The 15,692-nt window shown below is 32.6% G+C and overlaps 1 protein-coding gene across 1 annotated transcript; it reads left to right on the top strand.

The window, feature by feature from the left end:
- Nucleotides 1-804: 804 nt before the first annotated feature.
- LOC123203929 (L-type lectin-domain containing receptor kinase S.1-like) lies at nt 805-3,034 on the top strand. The gene has a single exon (XM_044620417.1). The coding sequence runs from the start codon at nt 904-906 to the stop codon at nt 2,890-2,892; it is 1,989 nt and encodes a 662-aa protein (XP_044476352.1). The 5' UTR covers nt 805-903; the 3' UTR covers nt 2,893-3,034.
- Nucleotides 3,035-15,692: the final 12,658 nt, after the last annotated feature.

Here is a 15,692-nt window from a genome sequence, read left to right as displayed (position 1 = left end):
AACATTTTATTTAACACCCTTGTATGTTGTCTCATATCAAAATGCATCTATCTATTCATAACATTTCATTTATAATGCTCTTATAATATTTAATATCAAAATACCCCTTATATTTTTATAACATTTCACTTTATTTAATACCTTTTTGTGTTGTCTTATATCAAAATATACTTATATATTCTTAACATGTTGTTTAAATCCTTTATATATTGTATAATATCAAAATGCCCCTCATATTTTTCTAACATTTTATTTAACCTCTAAATTATCATATAATATTCAAATACCCGCTTTACATAATATACAAACTAAATTTAATAAATAAAATTAAGTTTTGAGTTAAGATTCATATAAATATTTTTTTTTACGGACTGACTTTTTTCAATTAGAATTTAGAAATACAAACTTTTTTTAATCGAACGAATCCATAGTAATTAATATTGAGTAAAAATAAAAGTGTGAGTGAGTGTTTGAGTGATATGAAAAATCTGTATAATAAAAATGAGTGAGAGGATTTATATAGATGTGGTGAAGGATAATTTTGATATTTAAAAACAAAATTAGGATATTTTTACTTAAAAATAAAAAAAATAGACATTTTTACTTAAAAATAAAAAAATAAACATTTTTACTTAATGAAAAAATAAAATAGACATTTAATATAATTTCCCTAAAATTAATCACTAAATTTTCACTAGTGAAAAAAAACCGCAGATTTAAACCCGCTGTCTATTCCTGCGGTCAAGTCAACATACATACAAATCCGTCCTCCTGGCGTCATTAATCCATGCCGTATAGTCTATTCTATTTTTTCATCTAATTATCTTGACCAAATCACTCAGCCATCCAACATCCCCTCTCTTCCTCACCATCGCCAGCGGCTGTTCCACTTCCGCGTCTCAGATGATATTCATTGTGGTCATCTTTATCATCACCTCTTTTTTCTTTCCAACTTTTGCTGTCAATTTTCTATACAATTCTTTTGGTACCATTACCAATGGCACTGATCTTATTCTCATCAACGATGCCCGTCTTGACTTGTCCGTGGTGCGACTCACCAACGATTCCAATCAATTCTCTTTCGGTCGGGCTTATTACCCAACAAAACTGACAATGAAACCCTCTGACAACTCCTCCAATATCACTTCTTTCTCAACTTCATTTGTGTTCTCAGTGTTGCCGGAGATCGCTTCAAGTCCAGGCTTTGGTCTTTGTTTCGTCCTCACCAACTTCACATCTCCGCCTGGTGCAATTGCTAGTCAATACTTTGGCCTTTTCACAAATGCAACTGTTGCAACTGTGGCTCCACTTCTGGCAGTTGAATTTGATACGGGTCGAAACCCTGAATTCAATGACCCAGATGATAATCACATCGGGATTGATCTCAACAACATTGAATCGGCTAAGACTGCCCCAGCTAGGTACTATAACTCTTCAAATGGGTCTTTTGTGCCTGTCAATATGAAGAATGGGCAGAATATTCATGCTTGGATTGAATTTGATGGTAAAAACTTTGAGATTAATGTCACGGTCGCACCAGTTGGTGTTTCTAAGCCGTCTAGACCTAGCCTGAATTATAAAGATCCGGCTATTGCTAATTATGTTTCTAGTGAGATGTATGTCGGATTTTCTGCATCGACGACTAATTGGATTGAGGCACAAAGAGTTCTTGCTTGGAGTTTGAGTGACACTGGGGTTGCTAGAGAGATTAACACCACTAATTTGCCGGTTTTTTCTCTGCGATCTTCATCTTCATTATCAGCTGGTGCTATTGCTGGGATTGTAATTGGTTGTGTTTTTTTTGTGGTCATTTGTTTATCTGGGGGTTACTTGTTTTGGCGAAAGAACATACTGAAGGACCTGGAAGAGGACGAGATTGAAGATTGGGAACTCGAATATTGGCCTCATAGGTTTTCTTATGAGGAACTTGGTCAAGCCACAAACCGGTTCTCTAAAGATCATCTTCTTGGTTCTGGCGGATTTGGAAAAGTGTATAAGGGAACTCTTCCTAACAACACAGAAATAGCTGTAAAATGTGTCAACCACGACTCTAAACAAGGCCTAAAAGAGTTCATGGCAGAGATCTCAAGTATGGGCCGGCTTCAACATAAAAATCTAGTCCAAATGCGAGGGTGGTGCAGAAAAGGCAATGAACTTTTACTTGTTTATGATTTCATGCCCAATGGCAGTCTCAACACCTGGATTTTTGACAAACCCAAGAAACTGTTAGGCTGGAAACAACGACGCCTTGTCCTTGCCGATGTGGCTGAAGGACTCAGCTATTTGCACCATGGCTGGGACCAAGTAGTACTTCACAGAGACATCAAGTCTGGCAACATTTTGCTGGACGCCGAAATGAGAGGCCGTCTTGGAGATTTTGGTCTCGCAAAACTATACCAACAAGGTGAAGTACCCAACTCTACTAGAGTAGTGGGCACTTTGGGGTACTTAGCACCGGAGTTGGCAACAGTTTCGGCTCCCACTTCAGCGAGCGATGTGTATAGTTTTGGAGTGGTGATATTGGAGGTGGCCTGTGGAAGAAGGCCAATTGATATGACTGCTGAGACAGATGAGGAGGCCTTGCTGATTGATCGGGTGAGAGAATTTTATGGGCAGGGAAGGATTTGTGAGGCTGCGGATAGGAGGATTAGAGAAGAGTACGAAGTGGAAGAGATGGAATTGATATTAAAACTTGGTTTGGCTTGTTGCCATCCAGATCCGCAAAGGCGGCCTACCATGAAGGAGGTGGTGGCAGTTTTAGTTGGAGAGGAGGCGGCCACCAACCCCAAGGAATTGTTGGGTGAATTGGCGGGTTGCGATAGTAATAATGGCGGACCTGGTGGCGACAGTGGTGGAAGTTTAACAGAAGACGAACCACACCTCCCGGTGTGAATACTTAAATTGTTTTGTGTTGGTTAACTTTTAGGTAACAGACATTGTCAGGCTGATCAGAATTTGTGCGCATTGTATTAATTTGATATTTGTTTGTATTGCGACGTTATTCAATATCCAAGAATCATTTTTGGAAGGTAAACATCCCTGGTAAATAATTCCCCACTATAATTTTCTCCGATGAGATAGGTATTTTAACTATGTTTGGCAGGCAATAAAAGAAGGCTTATTTATGGCCTCACTTCAGTTTTGACAATTGTGAGTGGAAGTTTGTTTGAAATACACACGGAATTGGACTAAACTATGAAAGATATGTGAAACCAAGGAAAAAGAAATAATATATGTTTGCTTTCTTGCCTAAAGTTGGTGGAAAATATATATATGTTTGAGTACTTTCCTCCACGTATTTAAAAGAAAAAAGATGCAACTATATTTCTGGGTAGCTAGCGAATTTGAGTTTTGAAAAAAGTTGAATTTGGTATATGTAGCATTGTTAGATACAATTGTCATCATAACTAGCGATGTTGAAATGATAATATGATACACTTGAAGTGGAAACTGGAGCAGAGCCTTATCTGCGTGAATGATTGACATGGACTATTCATATTTTCTGTGAGATTTACCCAGCTTCATGAATCATGATTCCACCATATGAAATACAGAGCAAGCTATCTCGACACAAGAAAAAATTGATGCTGATTTTTACTTATTGGATTCCTATGGTCTTTATTTCGCATTTTTAATACTGAAATGATAATAGAGTTTTAGCTACAATTACCTCAATGATTGATACTGTGGTCATTGATATCACTAGTATAATACAATACATAAAGCAAATTTATTTACTTTTTGCTCCTTATTAGAGGAAATGATGTGTCCACATTACCAATCCTGTAACAAGAGTAGTCTCACTAGTAAGATATATCCGGCCTATTCTTTGCCATCTCCACATTGTTAAATAAAATATACATATTCCTATTTGATTTGATTTTGATATGATTTGATCTTGATTTGGTCTGATTTTGATTTAATATGATTCTAATTTAGTGTATATTATTTTTCATATTTTATAGGATTAAAATTTTATTTTAAATTATATTGTAATATGATATATATTCTACAACATTTTGTCAATAATACTCATTTAATTTCGAACACAACTCATAATTTTTCATGGTATTAAAGCAGATAATATCCTTATATTCCCCTCGGTTTTGAAAACTACCTTTTTTCACCCTAGTTTCATTGTCCCCAACCTTAGGATTTCATGTTATTACAACCTATTTGTTTGTTCATAGTTCATCTGATGTTTGCCATCACTATCTTGGTTATCCATATTCTAAAGTGCTCAAGATTGTATTTGCCTCCATGTCTAGTCTAGTTCATAGTTCGTAGGATCTTTCATCTATTTCTCAAGTATGTGCTCTTGGTAAAACTCACCGTCTCCCTTTTATCAAACGTGCTTACATAGCTTGAAGCCATTTTGAGCTTCTTCACCTTGATTTATGGGGTCTTGCTCTAGTCTCGTTGTTGTCTTCATTTAAATATTATTAATCTATTGTTGATGACTTTAGTCAAGATACATGGTTATACCCTATGTTTAGGAAATCTGATGTTATTGTTGTCTTTACTAAATTTAAGTTGGTGATAGAAAAACTTTATTTCTATTCTATTCAAATTATTCATTCTAGTGGTAGTGGAGAATTTGATAATAAAATATTTCATTATTGATGCGAACCTTGACGATTTGACATAAGACCTAATGCCCAAGAAGATATTTTTCCTATGACTGAATCAGTTTCGTCACTGAATGACCCTTGACCCGAATCGATATGGAATCGAACGAACCTTGGAATCGTAATGGTGAATGCCATAAGACCAAAGCTTGATAAGTTCAAAGGTTTGATAGTTCAAGAGTACGCAAAATTATGCAAGTTGGCCAAAAGATCCACTTATTATGAAAATGTGAGTTTATATAGTACAATGCCAACTTAACCCTAAACTACCCATAACCCAATGGACTTCCAAACTTCCTAAGCCCATTACCTAAATAACTACCCAAAACACTAATTAAATTAAAAGAAAATATGTCAATTGGGCTCAATAAAGTCTAGCACGATCATAAACAAGATTAAAATTATAAAAACCAAAAACCCTAAATTTGGGTAAACTAAAACTATGTAATACAGACTGAAATAGATTTAATTAGGCCTTCAAATCAGGTGCAACCAGCAAAGTTAGTTGTTATTATAGAGCTCAAAACAAGTTTCGTGTTGATATATTACAGGCCCGTAACTCTTTCCGAATCAAAAGTTATGGCTATTTAAAGCTTGTTTGCACATAAGCTCGGGCCTGAATCAAGTTGACCTCTCGGTTGGCTCCTTCAAGCATCTAATCCTCCTTGAGTGAGCTGGTTTTAGTCTCTAAGCCCTCCACAAACCCAACTAAGTCCTGTTACATCTTCTTAGCTATGTTCCTCGTAATTAGCCTAACCGGAATGTGTTACAGATCTCTTTGATGGCTCAATGATTCTATGATGCCTCCATTAATTATTTTCTTGAGTCCTATGGTATTACACATAAAATGTCTTTTATTACAGGCTAACATGCCCCTTGCCTTTTAGGTGGAGGCATTTTCTTCTATTGTGTTTTTTATTAATAGGTTGCCAACATCACGACTCAAGAATAGGAGTCTCTTTGAAGTTCCTCGAACTATAGTTTTTTATAGACTTTTGGTTGTACTTGTTATCCGTTGCTTACCTCAACTACACCTCACAAACTACAACCTGGTCTATATTATGTTTATTCTTAGGGTATAGTGTTTCATATCGTGCATATCGTTGTCTCTATATGCCCATTGGTTGTGTTTACATCTCCCACTATTTATTGTTTCACAAGACCATCTTTCTTGGATATGGTGTGGTTTTTCCCTCTTTAGAGCCTTATTCAAGGTTTTGCTCATTATCGGTTCCTTCTACAATTGTTCAAATTTGTAATGTGATGGGCCCACATTTATTTAGTCCTTATTTTGTGCCATTTGACCCTGTGCAGATTGACAATAGTTCTCAACCATTACCAGAGTCTACTAGTTAACTTGTTTCACCTTTAATTGCTCTTGCCTCTAAAGAGACCTTTATGTCTAATCAATCTGAGACACCATCTATTAGGCAAAAGTTTCAAAGCAAAAATGATATCATGGTTTCCTCTCATTATGTGCTTTCTTAGGCTTTTATTGTTAAAGCTCTTAATCTTACATTTCATAAGCCACCCACTTTCAAGTAAGTTCAATCATTTCCTTATTGGCATCAGATGATGGGTGAAGAATATGATATACTTATGCAAAATAACACTTGGGTTCTTATTCCACCGTCTCCTCAAGAGAATTTGATTAGTTGTCATTAGGTTTACAAGGCCAAACATTATGCTGATGGGTTTGTTGATTGGTATAAGGCTTGTCTAATTGTTAAGGGTTTTCACCAATAGGTTGGTTGGATGGATATTGGAGATGCATTCAGTCTTGTTGTTAAGTTAACTACTATTCATGTAATTTTTACTCTTGCCTCCATGTATGATTGGTCACTACGTTAACTTGAAGTCAAAAATGTTTTTATTCAAAGGTATCTCATTAAAGAAGTGTTCATGTAGTTGCCTCTTGGTTTCATCAATCCTAGTTGACCATCTCATGTTTGTCATCTTATTAACATTATCTATGGCCTTAAATAAATGCTTCAAGTGTGGTATCATCAATTGTACTCTATTTTACTAGAATACGAGTTTGTTGATAGTCAATTTGATCCTTTATTATTCATTCATTGTACATTATCATTAGTTGTGATTTTATTTATGTATGTGGATTATTTGATTGTGACTGATTTTGATCCATCGATTATTATAGATTATGTATCTATCTTGTGTTTTGCCTTTGCTTATAGAGACTTGGTTATACTTAATTTTTTCCTTGGTATGAAAGTAGTTCGATAGTCCATCACTTTGTTGTTAGGGTTGGTGCATGTGATCCTCAGACTTGAGATCGTCAAATCATTTCGTGTAAGGATCAGTATAGTTTGATGTTATCCAACATATGACCGTAATTGGGGTAACTATAAAGGTAGTGATTAGCCATATCATGAGATACATAGAAATAATGGTTTATCAATAGAGTATTCGTCACTTTTGAGAATAGAAGAAGATATCTCACATGAGAATATTAAATGCATTTATGACCTTTTGAATCTGTGGCTATAATGGGAATTGGTTGTAGCCTAATACATATCAGTAATTATATGTATCAGTTTATACCAAAGAGCTACTGAAATAAACACATTTTTATTTCTTAGCCTTATGAGATATTAGTTAATGAAAAGATTGAATTGAACATAACTGCAATGTTGTAAAAGCTTAAAAGATGTCTATTGACACTCTATTGTTCAGATGGTTCTGACACCTTGCTAGAGGCCAAACTTGGTCTGTTTAGATTTGATTTGAATCCAGATATTGTTGACCCGATAAAGAGTTGATAGGTCACACACACAAAGAAGTTGAATCAAACTTAGAGACAAAGATTATTTAGTGATAATCATAGTGTTCACGAATAAATGAGAGATCACGAATGGACTGGTTGCTTGATAAGGTTGAAAATGCCCTGTTTAACCATGCCTTAACTAGTTGCATGACCATGCATGATGCAAGCCGATCATGCAACTTAGTGGAAAGTGTGCCAACCATGCACATGCATGATGATGATTGGTAACATGTAAAAAGGCATGTGTTTGTTGTGCAAGACCTTTTAAGTTGGTTGATACATGTTGTTTGAGGAAGAGTCATGCATTGATAGCATTCTAACTATGCATGGACTCTTACTTTTGTGTGTGTGTGTGTGTCACACATATTTATACATAATTTCTAGCCAAATAGTTTTAGTAACCTCTTCACCTAGATTTGCCTCTTTCATATTTGTTCTCTATATGGATACCAAGGAGGTGCCTCCCGTAGGTTGGATAGTATTTTGTCTCAAGCCATGTGAAGATTAAAGGAGCCATTAACGCATGTATAACTGTAAAAACCCTTATATGTGTCTTGCATGTTTATGAATTTTATGCATAAAATGGGTATATTGGCTAAAGTTATCAAATTTGTTTAATTTTTAAAATTTTAAATTCCATTGCACTATCAGTTGTCGATACCCTGAAAACCTAATAATGGTGTCAAAGCTATTTTTAGCATATCTTTCACAAAAATATATACCTATAGTTAGTTTTGATTAATTTAATATGTTGTTGCATGTAATTGGGATTAATCAAAACGAAATTAAAATTTGGTAAAGATAATTTGCAATCATGTCATTGCTTGATTTGTTAAGTTTCATGGACAATATAAACTATGTTAAATTATTGAGTGATGATTTTTGAATTTTGTTTGAGTATTATTAATATTGCATGTTTAATATTGGTTGAATACCATAGTTTTTGTGTTGTTGTATGAAATCGCCTTTGACTCATGTTGTTGCATGATCTGAGGGTTGTTGCTAATGTGAGTATAGTTTATATGTCGTATTCCCTCATCTTAGTGATATGGCATGCTAAAAACCAGAATTTTTTGGGTTCTCCTTTGTGAGAAGAAACTTAGACATTTATGTGTCTAGATATCACCATGTATGGTTGGCACAAAGTCGTGCATGGTGGATAGCCGACATGGTGCGTCCTGATACATTATTTCAACATAATGGAATTTCCATTAACGTGCACAACTAGACACCTCTTATCCCAGCCTTGCACTTTGGTCCTTCTAGTTAGTTGTGTATTCTTCCAAGTCATGCCTAAAGCTTCCAATCGTGTATGCTTCTAGCATTTTGATGAATTTTAGAACACGGCTGAACACTTTATGTTCATGCCTAACAAAATGGAAAAGATTAATTTGATCCTTTTTATTAAACTTGGACTAAATTAAGATTTTCTTGATCTTTAGGGCTCAATTATAATTTTGCAATACTTTAAAGACCAAATGAATTTGACACTTGGGTAAATAATAATTAAAATTAAAAATTTTAATTGGTATGTATATGTATGGATGTATGTATGGTGCCTAGTAGACAACCAATAAATCTATGTATGATATTTTTAGTTTTTGATTTGAAATTCTCAAATAGGGTCTACACATTGTCCTTTTATCTCTATTCTTCTTATAGATTAAGTTGTATTTTATTTTCTTAGAAATTTGTAACTAGGAAATAAAACCATGTAATTATTAAAGACCTAAAGACTAAAGACGATGGACAAGTGCAAAGACTCAAAGCTAAACACTAACCTAGGGTAACTAGTCAAACTCTTCTTGACTCGAAGGACTTGACATTATTTATGACTATGTATTGGCATATTTATTTTTACATTTTAGAATGTATATGTAAGTTTTATTTTACAAATATCACCTAACATACGACTTAAAATCTGATGAAACTGATTAATGAAACCCTCAATTTAAATATTAAATTTAAGATTTAATTGGTGCATTCCATTATGATGCCCTAATTAAACCTCTATTCGTTGAAACCGTGTTCACCAAAGTGAAAGGTACACTTTTACTAGGCAAAAAATCAGGAGTTAATTATATTGGTTCTCACTTAACTAATGTACCTTGGTTATTTGCCAAAGCGAAAGTAAAGTATATTAGAGGCATGAGTAGGGAATACATTTGTTAATGTAACGTGATATGTAGTTTCTACTCTACTGATACTGAGAATTACATTTGACGTAACCTGATTTGTTAGAGTATCATCTGACTTGCAATTATGGGCTTTTGGTGATTAACTTGAGATTTACCTATTTGATTAATTTGAACTTGTTTACCAAAGCGAAAGAGAGAATTAATGCAATGAGATCTTGGTCCACTAGAAAGTTTAACGAAACTTCTCGAGTACAATAGTGAGGGCTATTGGTTTGAGAAAAATAGTGGGATCATTTTAATTAATTAATCCTTAATTAATATAATATTAATAATGAAATAAAATTACTAATTCTTTTATTTGTAAATTGTAGATCACAAAACCTAACATATCGATCTATTCTCAAAAAAGAAAATAGGTTTACTAGAAACAATTTTACTAATTGGTACAAAAATCTTTGGATTATTTTGCGTCAAGAGAAGAGGTTGTATATCATTGAGAAGTCATTGCCATTGAGTTTGGTCCTGATGTCACCCAGGAGGATAGGGATAGTTTTAACGAGTATCTTAATGACTCCATGGAAATTTAGTGCCTCATGCTTAGTTCCATGTCACTTAACTTCAAAAACAACATAAGGAAATGGATACACAATCCATACTTGTATACCTTCGAGAGTTATATGGTACTCATACGAAGGCTAAACGATATGATATGTCAACTCTTTGAGAAAGGCCAAGTTGACCATTATATGGTTAAGATAATTGGCTACATTGAGTGGTTGGTGAGTCTGGACTTTATCATAGACAATGAGCTTGCCACTGACCTTGTGTTGAAATCTCTCCCTAAGTCTGGGGCTAATTTTCATTATGAATTTTAATATGAATGAAAAGGAAAAATCCCTTGAAGAGTTACTGTATATGTTTAAGATAGTTGAACAATATGTGCAAAAGGTAGCTTTGAATAATGTGCTTATGGGTGGTGCCTAAGCACCCAAATCTAAGGCTAAAGGAAAAGACAAAGCCAAGGCTAAGTCCAAGCCCAAAGCAAAAAAGTAACATGAAACTCCTACTCAGTCTACAAATGGTGTTGGGAAAACAAAAGGTTATTTGTTTCTATTGTGGCAAAATAGGTCATTGGAAAAGACATTACAATACCTTTCTAGAGAATAAGAAAAAAAAGGCAGTCGAAACCTCTACTTCTGGTATGTTTGCCATTGAAATAAATTATTTTTCTTATTCATCCTAAGTTGTAGACATAGGATGTTGTTCTCATATTTGTTCTAATATGTAACAGCTATGACAGAGTTGATTGCTCACTAAAGAAGAGGTTAACCTATGTGTTAGAAATGAAGCATATGTTGCAGTATTACTCGTAGGAGTTTATTATCTTAGGTTACCCAATGGACTAGTTTTAAAATAAAAAATTTATTATTATATTCCTTCTATTTCTAAAACTTAGTTTTTGCTTCTATTTTAGACAAAGAAAGATATTTATTTTTTATTACTAGTGGTACTATAACTATAAACTTAAATAATAGCTGGTGGTACTATAACTATCAATTTAAATAATATTCCCTATGAAACAACTATATTGTTTAATGGTTTATACATTCTAAAACTTGATAATGAAATTTTCAATTTGCAAAAAAATAAATGATTAAAATCAAACTATCTGAATACCATATATTTTTGGCATTATAGGCTAGGCTACATAGGACTGAAATGTATATCAAGACTTCTTAAACAAAAAGTCCAACAATCAATTGATTTTCAGTCATATGATGAATGTGAATCGTGTCATTAGGTAAAATGGTCCAAACACCTTTCTCAAGATACAGTGAAAAGGCAATTGAACTGTTAGGGATTATACACAGTGATATGTGTAAGCCTATAACAGTGTGTAACAAATATGGGGAATGTAACACCCAGATTCAGGTATGCCAGTGAACTCTACTTCCAAAATTACCTCTTGAGTTGATTTTATAACTTGTTTAAAGAAATTGTAAAAGAATTATAGAAAACTACTAAATGAGCAATAATTTTCAAAGGGGGTAAAATGGTCATTTTAGAAGGATTTAAGAGACAAAGCAGAATGTAAATTGAATAGCACACTTGAAATTATATAATGGTGCTAAGGGTTTTTAGTAATTGGATAAGGATAAAATAGTTATTTTTAAAAAAGGTTAAGCGTAAATTAGTCCAAAAAGCTTATAAAACCAACCAACTATTCATTTTCTTCTTCCTTAGCCGAGAATCTCCATAATTTTAACTAAAGTTTTTCCTTTAAGCAAAATTCATTTCCCTAGCTAAACCACCTAATTTCCAGAATAAAAAGTGTAGATCTATCAATTCTGGTAAGTTTTAAGGTAAAAAGTTTAATTTTTTAAGAGATGTCAAGTTTAGAGTTTTGATGGATGATTATGTTTTTGGTTGATTAAGGTTGCTAGGAAGAAGAAAAGAAGGAGGATAGACTTAAATCACCTAATTAGCAAAGAAAAGGTAAGAATTTTATACTTTACATACTTGAAGTAATTTGAGTTAGGTTATTTAAATAACCTTTACTTGTATAAGTGTGTAAGGTATTAGAATTAAGGTGATTTATACTTAAAAGGATAAATAAATTAATTAAGATTCATGATGTAATTTTTTGCCATAAGGGTATTTTAGACATTTCATATTCCTAAGGTTAACTTTGTGGATTTTGTGTCTTAAATATATGAGAAATAATGAATTGATGAAAGAATTTGCATTAAGGGTAAACATGTAATTTTATCCATAAGGTTAATTTTTGCTTAATTATGTGCATGATATGTGGAATAACCCTTATATTCATAAGGGCAAAAATGTTATTTTATATGATGTAGGTTAATTTTGCTTAATTATGTGCATGATATGTGTAAAAAACTATTATAATAAATATGTATATTCATATGGAATGCATGAGATATATGTACATGCATGAGAAAATAATCTGATACTCGATGAGGCTTGAAAAGAATAAGGAAAAACAATGAATGGGCATATTTTAAGTTATGGTTATACATGTATACATGAGGAATCATAACATATACATGATTTCAGAAAAATAAAGATGGAGGAAAAACATTTTCTAAGTTATGCATGTTTTCAGAAAATGGAAAACAAATGTTTTGGTTTTATAATGACTCATATGATATAGAAAAGCAGAAAGCATATTTAAAATCCTTACACACAAGCTATACTGTGTGGACAACAGAGAAAAAAATGTTAGTTGTTTTGTGTGGATAGCAAAGAAAGATATTAGCTGTACTGTATGGACAACAAAGGAAAAAAAATGTCAGCTGTATTGTGTGGACAGCAAAGAAAAAAATAGAGAAATATGCGTGAAAGAAAGGATTGTACCTTGTATGGTAACTACGAGTATTGTCTTTTGTAGTCTAGACCGATCAATGAAAATATTTGACAAAAAAAAAGAGAAAAAATTAGCAAATATTTTATGAAAATCATTGGCTGATAAAGAGTTGAGAAAGATATACGATCAGAAAATAGAAAAGTCATGACACTCATACATGTATAAATCATAACAAGTGAATCATATTTGTTTAGTAAGGAAATGAATAAATGGGTGAAAGAAGAGAATTATGATATGTGTTTAATGCGTGTTCCGTGTAAATTATTTTGTATGTGAATAGCCTAGACACGCTGAGTATGGAAGAGATTAGTACTGGTATGATATGCTTTGAGTATTGAGTATAATTTTCTTACTGAGCCATGGTCGCTCACACCGTTTAATTTAATATTTTATAGGTAAAGAGTTGATGCAAAGATTCCTAAGGAGCAAAGTGAGACATGAAGCTAAAGGAGAAATATACCATATTTTTGTTGATTTATATGTCTTGATGTATATGTGAATATATGCATAAATATATACTTGATATAAATATTGGTAGATATGTATATATTTTATTTCCTATATGTATATATGTGATTGTGTATATATATATCTATATATGTGTATACCTATGGCTAGTCTTGAAAATTGGTTATAAAGTTTCTGTGGGTGGTAATTTTTATGATGGTTATTATTATGTACTTATTTTGTTAATAGTGATTAAGTTGATGAAAATCTAGTCGATTGTAGGACTAGTTTGTATGAATTGCTAATTAGGAGTGTTACAGGGCATAGTTAAAAAAAAAATTTCCTGGGCCCTCAAAAATAAGAGAACTCTTGCTGTTTTTCTATAACACACTTATTGGTTAAAATAGGTTACAAGGAAGCCTACTTCGTCACAACTACAAATGATTTCACTAGATATAGCTATGTGTTTTTGATGAAACATAAGTGTAAATGTTTTGATAAATTCAAAGAATTTAAGAACGAGGTAGAAAATCAACTTGGTAAACAAATTAAAGTTCTCTAAAGTGATCAAGGATGTGAATACCTAAATGCTAAATTCAAGTAATACCTAAAGAAAAATGGAATAGTAACTCAACTCACTTCTTTTAATACACCACAATATAATGATGTATTCAAAGGAGAAATGGGAAGATAAATGATGCAAAAGGACATGTATGTAGAGAAAAACATGAATCAAGGCATGATGAAAGAAAAACATGAGATAGTTAGGGATTATACCTATTCCTTTGTTTTCCTTTTGATTTAGAATTATAGATGATGTCTCTTACTTGAAAGAACTTCCAAAGAAGTCCACCACTAAGCTTTTTGAAGAGAGAGAAGAGAGATTTTCCTTTTAGAGTGAAAGAAGTTTTAGTTCAAATGAATTAACTTCTATCAAAATGCATTAAAGAGCCATTTTTATACTAATGGCTAATAAGTAATTTTGAAATTCTCTTTTGGCCTATTAAATTCACAATTTAAAGTATGACCTAACTACTATATAAATTATATACTTTAGCCACCCTAATTCTATTTCACTAATATCTTAACTTTTAAAATATTATTTTTACACTCATATAAAATTTTATATGAATTTTATTATTCTTCGGAAGGTTCTAGCCAACCCCGAATAATAAATCCTTATTCTCAAAAGCTTGGTTTATTGGTGTGACCTTTTAGGTTTATTGTAGTGGAGTCGTGAATCCCCTTTTAGACGATCCAAAATTGCATTTAAAAACTCAACAACTATGGTAAACATCTAACAATGTGTCATAGTTCTTAAACCACGATGCATAAAAACTCCATCGAAGCTAATAACTCTAATCGTATATTCTGTGTAGGTAATATCCTTCTATTGTCCAATCTAGATCAATTTCGAACTCATGGATTGTTAAAACCCTAATTTTGATTATATATAAATCATCGATTTATATATTTGAAACATTATCACGAACATCCTTCATATGACTTATATTATGCTCTGACCAGAGATTTCGATTTCTAATATTTATTGACGTTTTCTTCAAAACTCATATTTTGGTTGAATCAGTAGATATTCAAAACCCAATTCTTTTCAAGTCAATGAATCCCATCTTGATCATCATTCATCTCCATATAGAAATAACATATGACCAATATGACTTCTCATACGAAATGGTTAACCTCGCATGAATTACCTGTATCCATATTGGATCTGACCATAATGTCCCAAGTAAAAAGATTATTTTGTACACTAAAACGATCATATGATAAGTCATTGATTATGATTTAATGACCATGTGACTTATTGTTATTGATTATGCTTAAAAAACGATTCTTTAACTGTTAATCTATTTTAGTACCCTAATGACATGACTATAATTGTCACCTATACTATTGTCATTTCATGACATTCAATGGAGGTATTGAGTATGCATACTATATGATATAATTACCCAAGTAATGTCATGTCTACAAGAACAATTCGATAACTTAGTTTATATATTAAGTGAGTCATCCAAACAATTCACACACATACTTTATATTATCGTAAATAATAGAAACAACTTATGCATATGAATAAAAAAGACTACTTCTTTTATTGATTAGTTATTACAAATGTACATATAAGATAAAATTCCCTAAAATTGATAACACAAATGGTTCCTAGGGTATATACTAACAAAACTCCCATTTGCACTAAAGTGATTCGTTGTAATATCACATTCTCATCTACTTACTATGATGGTCCAACTATTTTAGTGTCATCGCCTTAGTCAATGGGTCAG

This window comes from Mangifera indica, chromosome 20, assembly GCF_011075055.1.
Source record: "Mangifera indica cultivar Alphonso chromosome 20, CATAS_Mindica_2.1, whole genome shotgun sequence".
Taxonomy (NCBI): domain Eukaryota; kingdom Viridiplantae; phylum Streptophyta; class Magnoliopsida; order Sapindales; family Anacardiaceae; genus Mangifera; species Mangifera indica.
The sequence above is the reverse complement of the archived record's forward strand: the minus strand, read 5'-3'. Positions and strand labels throughout refer to the sequence as shown.